At 42.4% G+C, this 18,359-nt stretch overlaps 1 protein-coding gene across 1 annotated transcript in view; it reads left to right on the forward strand.

Annotated features, from left to right (window-relative positions):
• Positions 1 to 7,058: 7,058 nt before the first annotated feature.
• The window catches only part of LOC149285386 (semaphorin-3B-like), a 31,230-nt gene continuing 19,929 nt past the window's right edge, over positions 7,059 to 18,359 (forward strand). The window contains exons 1-2 of the mRNA XM_089495338.1: positions 7,059 to 7,218; positions 13,186 to 13,196. Coding sequence (XP_089351464.1) covers positions 7,059 to 7,218; positions 13,186 to 13,196 — 171 coding nt within the window. The remainder of the gene's footprint in view (positions 7,219 to 13,185; positions 13,197 to 18,359) is intronic.

The following is an 18,359-nucleotide window of genomic DNA, read 5'->3' on the forward strand; positions in this document are numbered from 1 at the left end:
ATTTGATATATACCTTCAGTGCTGAGATCACAAGTGAATTTCAATTGATCTATACATGCAAAGCTGGGTTTGTGTGTTAATGTGTTGATCTATACCTGCTATCGGCAGCAGGGTCTAATATTTATATTTATATTTATATATATATCGGCAGCAGGGACTAATATTAGGCCCTGAAATCATTTAGTGGAAAAGTTAAGGTATTGTGTTGTTTAAAGGATTTCAAGGATTAGTCGTACTAAATTGTGGCTTCAGGCTTCCCATGTTGAATGATGAAGTATTGTATTGTCCAATAACAAAAGTATCATTCCATAGCACATTACTTTTGGCAATATATATATATATATATATATATATATGTGTGTGTGTGTTTTTTCAGTGGTATGATTTAATGGTGTAAATTATTAATGCCCCCCCAGTTTGACTGTGGTATCTTGTGTGCCCCCCCTATATATTGTTTCTAGAGTCGCCACTGGTGGGCTGCCCTGGCCGAGTCCCACAAGGGTAGGTAGCCGGAGCCCACAAGTTCCCAGGAATGGTAATGTTTCTATGCTTACGAAGCGTGCGGCCGCCATATCCAGCTGGAATTCAGTGCATCCCCAACAAAAAACTTAGCCCCCCACTGCGTTAAAGTACTACAAGTTTGGGGAGTCCTATCTAAGTTTTCGTGGCTGTATTGCTTACCAAGGAGCAAATGTGATTCTCAAGCAAATCAAAGCCTTCTCCTGACACCATTACTGAGGCACCTATGTTTTATCAGAAACTCCAAATATGCAAAAAAAATACAAAAATAGAGGAGCACATCTAAACCCTAGGGTAGAGCCTTTTTTTCCTGAAAACTTTCACCGTAGTCAATAAACCTGTATTTTAAAGCCGTTTTTCATAATGTGGCCAGATGGTGGAGCCAAGCCCTTGGAAGAACCTTTCGCTAGTATAAGAGAACAGAAATGTGCGTGAAATAACTACTTATAAGCCAAAAGAAAATTCTTCTTAGATAGACCGAGATTACACTAATTCTTCAGAGCATACATCGCGCAACAGGTCTACTAAAAGAACTTGGTACGAAGAGAAATACTTTAATCCTTAAAGAACCAATTGTGCACAATGGAAGGAAGGCATCAATTCACTATTATTATTATTTATTATTATTAGCTATTATTTATGACAAGACATGAATTGACAGACTAAGACAAACCCCAAGCTTACAATCTTGAGGGAATGGGGGGACAAACATAAGGCACAGAGAAAGGGTGAGAGGTAGTGTGGTGAATCTCCATGCTAACTAGTTACGCTATTAAAAAATTAGTTGTTTGCAATATATTGGGTGCGAGAATCTTTTTTGTTTCCCCGTTTTGTGTTTGCTGTCTGAAACAGCTTCTACACGAAACTCATTAAATGTGAATTTCTAGTGCGCTAAAAGGTAAATCAGCTTGTCTTAGGTCATTTGGGAACTGAACGCAGATACATTCAATGCAGATTTCATGGAGATCTCGCTTCTTATGTTAAATCAGCAGGAAAATCCACATTAAATTTTGCTGCTGCATTTACCACTAAGTATGTAGACCGGGGATGAAAAGGGCACCCAGGGTGAAAGATGGGGAGGGCAAAACATGGCATAATGTGCTTGACTGCAGATAACAAAATATAGAATATATTTATAAAGAACAATCTGGGGCGAAGTGAAACATTCTATTCCATTAGGATAGTGTTATAAATAGGAACCATAGAGTAGAAACATCACATGGGGACACTTAGGTACTAATGCCATAAACACATATTTCCCTAAAAATGGGCTAGGACCGTTTGGAACATGAGTTCAATAAACCAAAACATACTGGGGTTTATTCACTAAAGCATGAGTCTACAGGACCGTTCAGTTTTAACTCAACGGTATCTCAATCAATGAAGCGACCTTTAAGAAATCTCACTTATTTAACTTTGCATTGTACAAAGATGTTCTTCTTAAAAGAGAGGCTCACTCGATCTCGCCCATTGCAATGCTTAGTGAAGCAGGGTGCTAAAATTCTCTTTCTGACTCCTACAAACTGCTGCTTTAGTGAGTAGCTTCATATGCTAAATAAGTCAGTATAACGATGTTTACAAATCAAAATAAGCCATATAAGTATTAAAAAAAAACCAAAAATGATGCATTGGGAAATGTACCTATACTTCCTTTCCCAAAGATCTAAATGATTATTCCTCCCCATTATATTATATCTACATATTACAAATATTAAGGTAAATAATAATCAGTGTATATTATATATGCATCATTGTTAAGCTGCTGATTGCTACAAGCAGCCTTTGTAAGAGCAGAGTGGATGTAATTGATTACGTAATGCTGGCCCTGCCATGGGCTGCCCTCAATCTCAGCTTCCATAAGGTCAACGTCTAAGTAAATATCACCAAAACTAAATGTCCAGAAGTACTCTTCCTCTTACTTTTACATAAGCTTTTTGAATCAGTCAGCAAATTACCCGATTTCGACTGATTTAAAAACAAAACGTATATTAACTATTATTTTTTGTTTAAAAAAAAATGTTCTGACCCTACTGATTTGTGTTGATTTTATACAACATATTACTAAGTCACAGCCCATGACGAGCTGTCCAGTAATCTGTAAATCCTCCCAGCGTTCTCTGTAGAATTCCCCATCGACCGGCTGGCAAGTTACTACATGGCTGGGAATCGACAGTGAAGTCATTCTAGAGTTTTAGGGTATTGTTACAAATTATTCTTAGTTGAACGGTTATGCTTACGAATGTGTTCGGCGCCAACAGTGACTTAAGGTTCACATTTTATAATGGCATATTTCAAATTTTATATAGAACTTGGTCACCTCTCAATCGAGATTGAAGAATGATAAGGCGGTATAGTTATGTTTCAATTCATTTGCTACAGAATCTGCTTTTAGTGAAAAGGCTGGTCTCGCCCTTATCATATGCTATAAATATGTCTGTGTGCATGCGAGGGCTGGAGGTACAGTATTCGCTATGCGCGCCAGATTCTTTGTCGATGTGTTGTTTCTGTTTGGCTAGAATACAGTATCTGTCTGGAGATCAAAGGTTCTAACCCTGTTTCCTTCAGGTTCCAAAAGAATGAAAAACTTCAGCCATCGTTAATGAGACCCTGTGGTCCCCCTTTGTATCTCCATTTCCCTGGTCATATAATGGTGACGCAGTATTGATTGCGGTATGACCTATGTAACCTCAGCTTTCAGACTGGAGCCCAGTTCGATGGTGACTTGGGTCACATGCTCCGGGTGACAATAGCCTTCTCTGTCCCCAGGAATTGGGAGGGATCACTCTTTGCCCTTGGACCAAAGCCACCTGAAAGGACAAAAGAACCTATTGTGACTACGCACACCCCCATCTCAGGGATTCGGGACATGGTATATATGGAGTATGGAGCACATGGGATCATAACTTACAAAGTTTTCTGTGTGTGCAAAACACAATCTTGTTTTTTTTGTGATTATTTTTGCTTTCTTGTTAATTCCCTGTGCTTTGCAGCCTGTGTAAGATACTGTGCCTTCATGTATTATTAAGTCATATTCCGGTATATTATACATATTGTATAATAAGTGTCATATTCCGGTATATTATACATATTGTATAATAAGTGTCATATTCCGGTATATTATACATATTGTATAATAAGTGTCATATTCCGGTAGCCTGTTGTCTGCTCTGTGTGAGAAGTCTTTCTCATATACTTTCCTGTTTGTATGGTTAAAGGTTAAGTGGTTAAAGGCCATGTCACTGAGTCAGAATGATCTCACGATCTGGTCATTTTAGATAAAGAACTAAAGAAATGATGCATCCATCCAACTCATCGCAGAATCGATGACAAATTACAGATTGATATTGGTGCTTGCAAAGTATACCTTGTTTGCCCAGGGCAAGGGGTGGAATAAATGATATATGTTCACAACACTGTGTGTCTCAACACCTGTGCTAAGGATTGTGTGCTGCGGTCTCTACAAGCATATTCGATCCAATATAAGTCTTTGTTTTCTAGGTAGAGTTTTCAGTCTGGATCGCAGTGTTAGCAGGGTCCATCTACCATTTGTCTTGCTGTTGCTTGCCTCTGTATCTGATCATATCCCTGATTTGCTCAGTATATGTATTTTGTCATTGAGTTTTGAACTTTATTTCCTGGATGTAACCTCTGAGCTCCGTTGATCTGATCAACGCAGGTACACATTTATTGCACAAATCTTTTTTTTTTTTTATGGGTTGAGCTTTCACTGTATTATTATATTTTTATGGGCTAGAACAAGCGCTAATCTATATTGCAGTTTCTTTCATTGTCTTATAAAATGCATGGGGCTGACAAGCCGGTGAAAAAAACAGGGATATTAGGTTTTCTATGTAGAATCCTAATGAAGCTTTTGTGCACAAGTATCCAGGAACCACTAACCAAAACTTTCAGTTACCATTCAAAGAAAAAAGGCATTTGCCCAGGTCTTCTGCTCTCACTGGCACAATCTAAATTCTGGTTACATTCTATCATCGTTCCCATGCCGTGCTATAGGACCTAGAACCACCCCAGTCTCCCACCGTTCACAATAGCCTTCCATCGTCACTGGTATCCCAATGAAGACAGAAGGATGGGGTTGTGATTGCGTATCACATTAATATTAGAGTGGCATCTTAACCTTTTGATCACTCTTTTCTTAACTGAGTCTAACCAGCCTTTTGGCTAATAGCCCAAATACGGAATACAGCTAGTTTGCAGTATTTATCAGCAGTGGCAAGAAATAGTCAAGGAACCCTTTTGGAACTCCCTGGTTTTCTGCATTTGATCTGACGAACACAATGCTCTTAAGCTAATAACACACAAACAATGATGCTCTTTATTTTTCACACCTATTAAACATTCACAGTGCTGGTGGAAAAAGGAAGCGAACCCTTGGATTTAACAATGGGTCAAACCTCCTTCGGCAGCAAGAACTTTAAAGAAGCGGTACTGGTAGCTTCGGATCAGAACAGCTTAAGACCAGCCATATTCCTAGGCAGGGCCGGCCGAAGACTCAACGCCACCTGGGGCGAAGTTTAAAATGCCGCCCCCCGCCGACGCCGGGGGAGGGGGCGGCATTATCTACCCCCCCACCGGTACTTACCCTTAAACAGTCCTGCGGCGAGTCTCCCTGTGCTGCCATGGTGCCGGCTTGTAATGCTGAGCGCCGGAAATTCACGTCACTTCCGGCGCTCTGCATTACAAGCCGGCACAGAGACCGAACAGGGAAACTCGCCGCAGAGGAGAGAGAGAGGGGCCGCCGAGCGGGTAAGCAAAAACCACTCGGTGCCCCTCTCTCTCTCCTCCGCTTCAAAAAAAACCAAAAAAAAACCGCTTGGGGCCGCCCCTTCTGAAGTGCCGCCTGGGGCAATTGCCCCAGTCGGCTCCATTGTAGGGCCGGCCCTGTTCCTAGGAGGTGTGGTGTGAACGGCTCTCATGGGGTCATTCCACAGCATCTCTAATGGGTTAAGGTTTTATTAGTTAAAACAGATGGTGTTTGTTAATTATTGTGACTAACATGATCATATTTAAGACAAATTTATCAATAAATGCTGGTAATTCCAAACAGGGCCGGCCCGACAATGGAGCCGAGTGGGGCAACCGTTCCAGGCGGCACTGTTGAAGGGGCGGCACTAAGCCCTTTTTTTTTTTTTTTAAGCCGAGAAGAGAGAGAGAAGAGAGAGCCCTCTCCTCTGCGAGCCCTCTAGCTCGGTCTCGGTGCCGGCTTGTAATGTTGAGCGCCGGAAGATTACTTCATTTCCGGCGCTCAGCATTACAAGCCTGCACCGAGACCGAGCAGGGAGACTCACCGCAGGACTGCTGAAAGGTAAGTACGGGGGGGGGGAAGGGTAGATAATGGGGGGGGCGGCAGGGAGAGGAAGGGTAGATAATGGGGGCGTGGGATTTTAAACTTTGCCCCAGGCGGCATTTTGTCTTGGGCCACCCCTGATTCCAAATATTCACTTACTTTCTCTTGCCATTGAATATGTGAGTTATACAGTGCCAGGGCATTCGACTGAGTACCCCCAACGCACCATTTCTTAAGTATGTCTTTTATAATCGTGTCTTAACAAATCCCATTAACATTTGAAATTAACTGGGTTTCGAAATACTCTCGAGCAATCCTAAACACCCAAGATTGAAAATGATGTTTTAGAGACCTTCTGTATCTCTGTGCTGGTGGTGAATGACCTGCCCTCTGCACACACAGTGTTCTAACCTGAAGAGCTTACAATCCAATAACGCCAAAATATGAGAAAGTGGGTTACCTAAGGTTTTCCCATCTCTCGGGTTGCTTAAAGTCCTTGTACCCACACAAAACAATACACAGCTATATACAAGCAGGTCAGTCCCACATGCTGTGCTTGTATTCCACCGACTCTGCGCCCACACAGCAGGCAAGGGAACATCTTTTATCTGCAGTTAGCCTCTTCCATTCACAACTTATGAAATGTTTTGGACTCTCCCGTAGTCTCTCCTCGCCCTCCCCCTCTCTTATTCTTTAATTTCCTTTCATTGCCAGTGCCACTAATAAACCACCACCTTGGTATTGCCCCATTCACTCTTTCTTCTCTCTTTAACGGACAGACGAGGGGTCACTTCTAGAAAAAGGCGTCCCTTCCACGGGTCACTGCACCTTGTTTGGCGGTGTATAGTCTTCTCTATCTTTTCCATGTCTTCTCCCCTACCCCCAACATATGCAACAGTTACACAAGCCTACGGATAATTAGAGAGACAACTATCTGCGGGTGGCCAACACAGAGGGGTTTATTAGCGTTCTGAATTAGAGGGCTTTCTTTTATTTCCTTCTTACAAAACAAAAAATTCCATATATCTGGACACATGCAGATCATTTCCTAATTATGATCCATCCCTTAGAAAGAGTTTTGTCACTCGGGTCAGAAAAATGGAAATAGCCGTATCAGCCCATGAGAAAATTGAGTCTTTGGCTGAAATTGGTACTTTTATATGCGGCTTACACAGAACATTTTGTACTGTTACATAAGCCTTCAGGACCTTGGATCGCAGCTAGACAGACGATGACGGGGTGGCCCTGGCGCTTTAAGGCCAGCGGCCGTCTGATGCCGCTGGAGCCCGGTGTGCCAGACGGCCAGTCTGAGCCTGGCATTGAGGTCTCTTCTTCAGATGGGAAACATTTGATAGAAGCACACAACCTCCATAATGCTATGAGCTCTAATCGTATTTAATATAAAGTCTTATCTTTGTTCCTGTATGTCTTTAACTTTACTTGGTTCTTTCAATTAGGGCTGCAAGTTTGAAATATACTATAGAGGAATATTTCATACATTATTGTTCTGATTATGTAACCAAAAAATGAAATTAAAGCACTGTAAAAAATCTAAAATAATACTCGTCCAAGTCAAATGATGATCATATACATGAAAAAGAAAAAAGAAAAAACAAAAAGAAAAAACAAAAAACAAACGCTATGTTTGGATTTTTTCTTTTTCATGTATATGATCATCATTTGACTTGGACGAGTATCCGTGGAGAGATATATATTCACACATATAAGTATATTATATTATTTTTGGATCACTTGTGGTTTAAATATTCTAATTAGTATCTATAGCTCACCTATTCTCATTTCTTTTGTTCTATTAGTGTTCTGATTACTTGATATAATCTACATTATTCCAATATTTTTTTAAATATAGTGAATGTTCTCCAGCTGGCGCCAACAGAGCTGAGCGTGTGACGTACCATCGAAGCTAAATTGCCACCACTGTCTAAAAGACATTTTCTTCCCGGTGATGGAATATATTTATGAATAAACAATAAGGCAACTGTATCAGCATCTGAGCTACAATTTGCTCCGTTTACAATTATTGGTCAACAATTGGACAATGATTATTATCTGCATTTACTAAAGCAAATGAAAACGCTTATGGATTTGGCAAGTATAGGCTTGGATCGCGCAAAATATCAGTTGTTGGCTAAAGCTGGGTGCGTAATGAGCAGAATCTATATAATTATAATACCGTCCTGGTGTCCCGTAACATATAGTACGCATTTTACAGCATGCCTGTTAATTATAATTTTGCAAATTCTTGAGAAAAAAAATCCTGCTTATGCCTTTTTCTGTTGAAGGTGGGAGTATGCAGATGCAGTGCGGCTGAGGAATTTATTCATTTTGGATAATGTGCCCGGAGCTGAAGAATTTTAAGCTTAGTGTGCAATGTTCTGCAGCGTTACGGGATATTTTATCAGGACAAGCAGTTGGTTCCTTACAGATCCAGTGTGCAAACTTCTGCAGGTATGGCGTGCACGGCTGTGTAAGGTCAGTGCGCGTTTTTGTTTTTTTTCTAGAATAAGCCTGTAACTCCGTGCAATGTTTAATTTTGTAATTTTTAAGAAGGGTTAATGCAAAACGCTCTGCAGGATTATAGTACAGTGCTTTGCCGAGCCTCTAAAGCACACGTCACAAATACTTTTATAACGCTCAAGGCTTTGGGAGATTAGAAAGCACAGCCCTGGAGGGAGAGAAATGGACGCAGGGGCCCATGACTGGGGGGGCCTGGGCTGCCCTTCCTCTCCTCCTCCACTTTCACCTTTTGAACTGTATAAAGTTACTAATTGCCCAGCTATATGTAAATCTGCAGATTAGGGGGTCACTCGGGGTTGGTCAGCAGCCCCCTGGTGCCCCCCCCCATGATATGGGCTATAAATTTGGCTCCCTACAGGGTAGGGCATTATTCCTTACTGCCGTTTGCCTGAAAATATTCCCTCCCACCCTCCCCTTTTTTTTTTTTTTTTTTTTTTTTTTTTTGTGTTTGTTTCTATGGTGTAGGTTTTATGCTGGCATGGTGCTAGAGCTACTCACCTTTAGGGGTGGTTGGCTCGTGGTGCACAAGCCTTCGGGCTTAAGTGCAAGACACTCCTTGGGCTAAGGGCCCTTGCGATTCCTATTGGTGCCACGGGCTGACGGGCAAGGGACGCCGTCAGTCACAGCGGGTATATGGTTTACACGCCTATGCCAGATGGTGTTTATTCATTGACGGTTTCACTGGTTACTGTTTCAGTTTGATGGTGTTTAGTTAATTGTTAAAAGGGGCGTTCGTTAAGCGCCCAACACATTGGTGTAAAGTTTACAAAGGGTTAATGGTACTTAACCCTTGACACATTAATTGTGTTAGTGTCACGGTGCGGAGATGCAAGTTGGATTGCACCGTGGACATATTAATCCATATCTGACTTTTATTGACATTGTTAAATAAATAAAGTCAATTTGTTAAAATTACATTTGGTGTATGTCTTTATTGTGGTTATGGGAGGAGGGGAAAAAGGGGGGCTGCCAGGTAGGCCCTCCTCCAGTCATGTTTCGGGGGCTTGAGATGCAGTTCCGGGAGGATTAGGTCAGGTTCCCCTGCAGCATTAGAATACAGTGAGCTATACAATTCTGTATTATTCTCTGCCTCTATAGGGGGTTCTTTTCATGTATCGGGTTTGAAGAAAACGTAGGACCCAAATATATTTGCAACAGTGTTTGCCAAAATGTGTACCTTTTTCCAACCAAGTATTAATAGTAATAAACTTACTAATATTTGTGTGTGTGTGTATATATATATATATATATATATATACTGTAATATATATATGTGTATATATATATATATATAATGTTATATACCGTATATATATACACACACACATATATTTTAAATTTTTGAAAATACCCCCTGGACCCATTAAAAATACCCCAAGGTGTACACTTATTAGACGGTAAAAAACATTTGTTTAGGACCTCGGAGGTATCTAGCAACTAGCTATCCAACATGTAATGGACTACAACTCCCAGTATCTGCAGTAAGCCCTTGCGCAAAGTAAGGTTTTTAGGAATTATAGTCCAGTGACCGACTGTGACTACTTGTTGGCTGCCAATGCTCTTCGGCAGGTCTTATTTTCCTTTTTACATCTAGAACTTGTCAGCCTTTTTGTTCAGAGAGAACCCTTCAGATACCATTAACTTCTGGAATTAAACTGATTTGAAGAGTCCTCTTGAGAAGTCATAAGTTTCCCAAGGTGTACACATACTGCCGGTTGGTACGCTCTGCTCTGCGAGGATTTGGGAGTGTGTGGCTGGGGTACGTTATTGTGCATGTTTCCAGCACGATGCTCTGTAGGGCTGGTACACAATGCTCTGCAGGTGTGGGAGCCACAGAATTGCCCCCTCTTATTGTTTCTTCTTTTCCCAGTTCACGGTCCCTGTGGCATGTTTTGGTCCAGGCTTTCGATTGGCCAGCAGAGAGCTGCTGTTCATTTTAGGGGTGGGGGGGTGCCATGGAGCTGCTGAAGGGGGCACAGGAATCCCCCCCTCCTCGCCACCCCGCATGGGCTCGTTTTAAGTGATTAATGAAAAGTCCTGCTGCTGCAGGGGAAAGGAGGGGCAGAGACCGCCTGGTACCCACAAGGCGCTCGGCGGAGGGCAGGGTGAGAGAAGGTGGATCATTTGGTTACTAAACTGTCACTCGGGGGCATAAGCGGCTATGAACTGAAGTGAACCCAGCAAACCGTGCCAGCGGGAGACGTTCCAAGGAAATCCTGCCACTTTCAAGACTAATTGGCACATAATGCAATAAAGGGCATCTCCTCCTTTATGTGCTTCTTCCTTATCACAACTGAGCAACTTTTGTGCCATTAAGACCCTTCAGCTGAGCCTGGCCCAAACGCCACATGCTATTCAACTCCACAAACCGGATGTGGCATGAAGTCACGGCCCCCGGCCGGCTGTATTCCAGATCCATGGACAGTGTGCCATGCAAACAAAAACCACTATCAGGGCACTAATATTCATAATATTCATAACAGACATTGTGACACACAGCAGATCACACTCAGTATCACAACTTCTACACACCACACACAACACAAACACTACACTTCACAGCTGACATACCGTAACATAACCATCTCCCACTGCAGACAGCGCATGACAACAGTGAAAGTGCTGTAGCTTTTCTGTAAAAACGTTAATTCTTCAATAATCTGCTTTATATAATGGAAGAAATGGGATTAACCCCAAAACTGCACAGTGCAACATAAAAACCGAGGCTACTGCTGTTTGTGTGTATGTGAATGTATAGACATACAGCATATAGTGTAAGTATGAAATATACACACAGAAAGATTTATAGCTGTCTGGAAAATATATGATTGATGTCGCTCTTAAAGGAATGTTACCCCTGGAGGTGATCAATAAATGCACTTTTCACCCCGCGCTACGTTGTGCTCTGCAAGAAGGAACTGGTCCAATGAGGAATGAATAAGCATTCCGCGGAGTCGCCGTTAATCTGAATGTGTGAACTCGGTGATCTAAAGTAGTGTACACCTAATATTTAAGGCCATAAATGCAATGAGATCCGGTATATGCTGGCACATTCCACGTCTGCCAGCCCACCAGGACAAAAGACCCATAATGTTGGTCCTAGGGTTCTAGGCTCCCTTCACCATGGCAGGCTGTTATCGTAGGAACTTGGCACTGCCCGTGCCTTTTGCATGATATGGGTGATTGTTGAATGAAATAACCTGCCCGATAATGAAGGAAAGCTTGGCATACTCATCACTCTATCGTCAAAGGGGAACCTGGCACTGTTGGTATTGACTTTTTCCGATATTAGCTCTTGCAGTATGCTGTATGAGGATGGAGATGTTGACTGCAACTTGGTTTACAAAAGAGATGTTGGCACTGTGTGGCTTCTTGATTTATACAATGGAAACATTTCCAAGGTTATTGCTCATTCCGTGTCTAAAAGGCATGTTAACTCCTCCACTTCCCAATCTGTTATCCTAAATTCATTATGTCAATGCCCTGCGGCGTTGTATGTTGGATGGACAGGGAGGGTTGTTACCGCTGCTGTATCAGATATCTAACTTTCCACCGCGTGATTTAAAATGAGTCTGTGGCCCTTTTTTGCTGGATGTGAATGGATGGGTTCTGCGTGCTTTACATGTCCGAGTGGGTGCCATTCACTGTGGGTTTTGGCATTCTACTGACGCTGCTGTGATTGGCTCCACTTTTATAGGTGAAAACTGTCACTTTGGGTCGCTAATTTAGCTTGTGACAGCCATCCAAATGGAAAGGGTTATAGGAAAATGCTCTGGAGGGCATTCGCATACTTATAAGGTGATGTCATTAAAACAAAAGTGATGGGTTTTCAATGTGTGTCAAAAATGGAAATGTACTAAGAATCTGAAGAAATGAGGGGAAAAACAGAGGAGAGATGACTGAGACGAGAACGAGTGATTTGGAGGAAAGAAGTGTGATTGGCACAGAAAGACCCGAGACCTGAGCATGTGATGAGTGTAACAGATTTGCTGACACACACCGACCAGGACAGACCTCTGGCTGCCTCCTTCTCTTTCCTCTAAGTCCCTCTTCCACATTCCTTCTTTATTTTCGCTCTACTTTTACTGTTTACCCTTATCCTCATGCTCCATGTAGATGCCTCCGTCAATGTGAGAGCGTAAAACTTGTAGGCACTGAGAGCACCTTGAACATATCATCAGCTATGGTGATCTCAACTCACTCTCTCCTGGACCTGCCATATAAACCCAGAAGGCTTTCCTGGAAGACTGTGTTGTCTCCTCCATGAAACCAGCGGTGGGCTGTTAAGTTCAATGTTAACTTTGTATGAGTTGATACGTTGCTCCAGCCAAGCACCTGCTGATACAGAGTTTACTGCAGAGTTCCTTCCAAGTTAAGCTGAAAAGATCAGGGCTCGTTGGAACCCAGCGGGGTCTCTGTCAACTTACTGAATCCTGAGATAGCTCATTCCTAGCTGGCAGGCGAGGCCGTTAGAGTCAGCCATCTACCATGGTAACGGTAATCTGACCAGTCTTCACATTTGGGAGGATTTGGTATGAATCCACATGTATATAAAAAATCACAGCGTTGGAAATGGACTATTGTTTTACAAATAAATGAATAATATGAAAACAAGTCGTCCCGACGTTCACTGTTTATGTTTAATGATAAACCAAATGAAATGCTTAACTAGGATTCCCTTACCCCGTGTTTTATTGCACCCAGGTGTGCTAGCAGTACATAGGTTAATCGGCATCTTGACTATGTTTCGTTGAAAGTATGTCCTTGCAGTGCGTGGGTTAAGTGTCTGGGAATCTTATCTCCCCTATTCTTACCTCCAGGGGAAATTCATGTAAGTGTTTGGGGGGGTCTGTTGTACCGCCCCTCTTGTTAGGAAAGTAACAGATGTCCCCCCCAGGGGAGGACAAGAACAAACAGGATAGAGACCCTAAACTATGGAGCTGCCTGGGGTATCCCACCGCTGGCACTAGGGCATAACATCCGGACTGAAGCCTGCGAGTGGACAACACCTGGTAGGTAAACAGGCATGTAGAGTAAGAGCGAGAATGTATGTGTTGGTTGCGTCATTGTACAGGTGCGCCCGCCGCCTCTCCTGTTACCTGCGTTTCTTTTTCCCCTGAGCTGCCAGCGTCCCTCTCCTCCTGCCTGTGTTGTGTGTCCACCTCTGCGTCACTGTCGTGCTCTCTCCTCCCTCCCGTGTTTCCTATCTGACCTTGCAGCCATGAGAGCCGTGGTCCTGCGACTCGCAGGTATGTAGAACACACACAGGGCATACGTTTGTACACGCCGCTCTCTGTTTTGTGTTTGTGGCATAGAGTGACAGAGCTCAGGCGGCTCGCTGTGATCGGTACTTGTGTAAATGTTTTGCACTATTATTCTTTCTTAGCATCAGGTTTCACACAAGCACACATTGCGTGACAGAGGGTTAGATACTCACTGCTTTCCAGTAATCGCTGCGACTTACCAAAGGGATTCTTGTGTTTGTTGTTGAGTTTAAGGTGTTGTTTTATAAATCTGTTTAGTTACATGGACTGTGTTGTTGCCATTTTGTTGACTTTGCCCTCGCGCAGGGAGGTGATATCGAGTATATTACATATAGAAGCCTGCTCATTCAATATACTGTTATCACATAATGACACATAGAAAGCGTGTTTCCTGGACTGGGTGTTGACGACGTTCTTCATCAAGCGCAGCCTATTAATGACACTCGAGGGGCTAAATCTGTGAGCAGATATAGAAAGCCACTTGCCACCTAACGTGGGGTACAATCGCTGTAATGCTTATTCAGCCTACGGCTGAGAATAATGGGAGCCATTGTCCACGGTAAATGGAGGTGTAGAAATTTATGAGTTTCGGTGACTGTCCCAATAGCCAAAAAAAAGCAAGTAGCCGCAGCATCGTTTTTTTCCCGTGAAAAAACAGTGGATGGATTTGTAATTAATGGCAGAGAGAGGTTTACACGCAGTTAATTTATTCTGGTGATAGAGGCTGACTCCAAGGATAAGAGGGGAGTGAAGCGAAACCAAAACAACTTCACTTGTTGATAAGAATTTGTAGGCTGGTCCTTCGCAGCCTACTGTAAGCATTTTTTTTATAACCAATAATCTAGGATGAAGATAAATGCCTTTAGAATGTATTGAGTCTCTGCCACTGCTGCCGGTTAGCTACTCCTCACAGCCACTACATTTAAAGAAAAAAAAAGTTTTCTAAGCCCTTTTCTTGTTAACTTGACTGTTTGGGGAAAGTTATCAAAAAGATATATTGAAGTGCAAGATGCTGGACTTTACATAGAGTGAGAGATGCCGGTGTTGAATAAGAAGCTGCCTGAATAAGAAGACACCGGACCTGCTTACCACTCCTTCGTACAGTTCTCCAAAATAGAGCTCCACAATATGATATTAATGGCAAAAGGAATCAAAAGCAGTTATCGTCTAAGGCAGGGGTAGCAAATGTTGAAGCACGACTACCATGATCCTCAGGCCACATTTGGTTGGGCACGCACTGGTTGAGCTTCATCTGGTGGAAGAAGTCCTTCTGTTGACATCATTCTCTGGACGGTACAGCTTGTAAAGTTTATTCTATGGATATGATCTGTAGAATAACACGGTCGCTGAAAAGGTCTTCCTACCTAGATGAAAAGCTACCGAGGTTAACATACCTTGCATATTATCATTATCATTACTCAGCCTCAGACTAGACATCCATACTCGCACTCCATACTCACCCGCATGAAGGGCGGGTTGTCCTCTGGCAAGCAGTTGGTGACACATTGTGTCACCTGAGGCCGGTCTATGAGCCACAAGGTAGTGATTGCTGAAGCACATTAAAAGCCCGTGACCAAATTCCTGCCTCACACTTCTAAGTAGTTTGCGTATGTTAATAAGGTCTTGGATTAACCCCTTCATTTTGCTCAGTATTTTCCATGCACCATTGTTCTCTATCAAGTAGTATTGGAGTAGAACAACGATTCTTTAATTGTGAGGGTAGCATTCTGGGCCTTTGCGACTTTTCCATGTTGGTTAAAGCGTGTTCACTGTTCTTGGCAACTCAAGAGATTGAGTGGCTGGCAACTCCTGCACGGCCCTGAAAGTTATTTAGTCTATAGCCCCATTTCTCTCCCTCTCATAGCGGCCTTCAAAGCCATGGAGACAAGAGTTACCACTTTAACTCTTCCGTCTGGCAGACTGAGCCATTGCGGTACCAGAAGTGAAAGGTTACAACCCTTCTATTATTGGAGTACAACTCCTATGATTTGCAGCCAAACAATGGTTCGACAAGAGCTAGGGGTCTGCATTTAAGATATTCCCATTGTAGACCATTATTTCTCCAACCTGTTCACATAGATCTATAAATACGCTTTGTGCAATATACTTGCATAATCCTGATGTGGTTGGTCTGTCATCTTGTAAGATTGATTTCTATAAAATGTTCCGTAATCTGCCGTATTTAGCTCTGAGCAATTTGTTGGCCTGGTATTAAAAAAAGATATCAAAAATAATTATGGTTAAAACATGAGGGAGACATATTTCATATTAAAGCATGAGCCAGAAAGCTCAGGGGAATGCTGAAATAGTGTATTTTTTCATGTGCGTTTAGGAAGAAAACACATGAATCGGTCAGGGCTTTCCAACTGTGACACTCCACTAGAACTCCCATAAACCTCAGCCAGAGGGGCACACTTAGACAGCCCTAACCTATAATATGCTAGGTTTGTATAACAGTAATAACCTGCTTGTATTGTTATGTTATTTACTGATTGTTATGTCCCGTCTACCCATTACACAGCGCTACGGAATTTGATGGCGCTATATAAAACAATAAATAATAATAATTCAATGGATGGGATTAGAGTGGAGGGACTGGACGGAAGAATTTGATTTATCTTTCCAGAACTTGTATAGAGGAGATGTACAGGGCTATTGTCAGTGAGAGAACTCGTCTTAAACTTGTAAGTAAAATGTATAGAACCCGAGTGTGAGGTTTCTCTGCATTCCAATTTTATATCTCTAATTCTGATCTTACTAACTTATTATGCGTTAAGACATTTATCACCCGTAACTTTGCAGTTTGTGTCTGGCTGGAGGAGGGTAGTGCATCGTTGGGTAGTGGGTATGGTTAATGGAGGGCAGCCCTGACTTGATACAGGAGTGACTTGCAGAACTGGTTTATGGTGGATGTCATGGATCAGAAATTAGCAGCTTAGTCTGAAAATGGAGTCAATGGGATGTTACTTTGGAAACTCTCCTAGCAGGATAATTCTTGGGGGCAAACCATGTCTGTGCCACCCACCTCCTGCATGCCCCTGCTTGCTGACATATTGGACAACATGGCGGTGGTGCATCCAACCATCTCAATGCCCAAGGCAGCTTCCTAGTTGCTGTGTCTGTTAGGAATGGCCGTGTCTGTTAAATCTACTTTTGAAAATGAAAACAAGAAAGGCTATCTATAAAAAGTCATTATTCTGCATTGCTCCTTCATATATGAATGTATATACATGTCATGTCTTTGGCCTGGTCTCAGTGTCTCATTGCCAACAAAACATCATGTTGTAGTTTGCCAGATTGTCCTAACGCTTTCTTAACCTTTACTATTTAACTATTGTAAGTAAAGAGATCCTCTGATACACCTCCAGGATCTGTGTAATGTCCATCATTTCATTATGTTGTTCATGAGCTTCTTCTTCGCATTATAACATTTGGGTCCTTCTCTCCCACTGAGCTCCTTATTGCCTCAGCATTGCCTCTGTTATTACAGTGTGGGTTGACCTATGGAATCCATCCTCCTGTTCCTCCACTTCGAGGCCACAGACTCAGCTGGTGACATCATTCCTACCCCTCCCCACGCGTTATAGAAACTAATTGTCCCTGAGTTTTAACCTTGCCCTGAACCAGCTGGGAGATGATGATGGTAGAAGGTGCCACATGGATAATTAATATTAGTTTCCCTTTACGCATTCTGGTGTGACATCACTTCTCTGTCACTGTGCAAAATGTGAGTGATGACGTCATGGCAGAGAGATCACCTGTTGCGTGAAGTGGGGCGAGGTAGTAACTAAATTGTTCTCAAGAGGGAATGGGGTGCAACAGTCAGTGCTTAAGGGAAAATAGAAGCTGGAAAATCCAAGGCATCAAAAGAATGTATTTGTAAGGAGCTGGGGGAGGGCCAGGCATGTGTGAGACAGATGGAGGGAGGGAGGAAAGAAGGGATGAAATGGGGAGAGGAAAGAAAAGAGAGAGAAAAAGGAACAAAAGCAGAAAGTGAAGACAGAAATTCATGTGGATTAAAATAGAAGACCACGATAGGAAAACAAAGGGATGATGTGTAAAATGACAGAAGAAAGTGTTGTTTGGAGGAAAATGTGTCGTATAATCCAGGTTGCCTTATGTTTGCTCCTCAGGTCAAACACCTGTTCAGCTGCTTCGTGTTGGATTGATATCCTTTTTATTCCCCATACTTTAGAGAGCCAACATCGGAAGCGCAGTAATATAACGCAGAGTGTCTCTCTGTCTGTCTGTTGGAGAGTTGTAATACTCTGCAACCAGTCTGACCATTAACCAAAGCAGAATTGGGCTGCCTAAAGTCTCTTCTTCTTATATAGGAGCCCAACTCCCAAACCCTTAGCCAGAGCTAATGGATGGAGATATGGAAACTGTCACCTAGTGTATGTTTTTCTTCTGGGCTGATATGTATGTGTGATCACAACGTGTGTCTATCATTGTGTGTAGGAACCGTGAGTGAAACTTGATTTTATTTATCGACATCCATGATTTAAAAGCGAAAACATTACAAAAAATACATCACATAAACGTACTTCCAAACATCTGCCCAGCAAAATGTCAGGGCATGTAGAAGAAAAGAGAGCGAAGCCATATCGATTCAGAACTCGTAACACATCAAGTGCGAAACTTGTTTCATGTGAAGAAAGTGGTGGATTTTGATGGGTTTATCGCTTTAATGCTGATTGACAGCTGCAGAAAAATAAAAAAGGCATTTG

The sequence above is a fragment of the Sceloporus occidentalis genome, unplaced genomic scaffold (genome assembly GCF_023333645.1).
Source record: "Sceloporus occidentalis isolate IW3139 unplaced genomic scaffold, rSceOcc1.0.p SCAF_79, whole genome shotgun sequence".
Taxonomy (NCBI): Eukaryota; Metazoa; Chordata; class Lepidosauria; order Squamata; family Phrynosomatidae; genus Sceloporus; species Sceloporus occidentalis.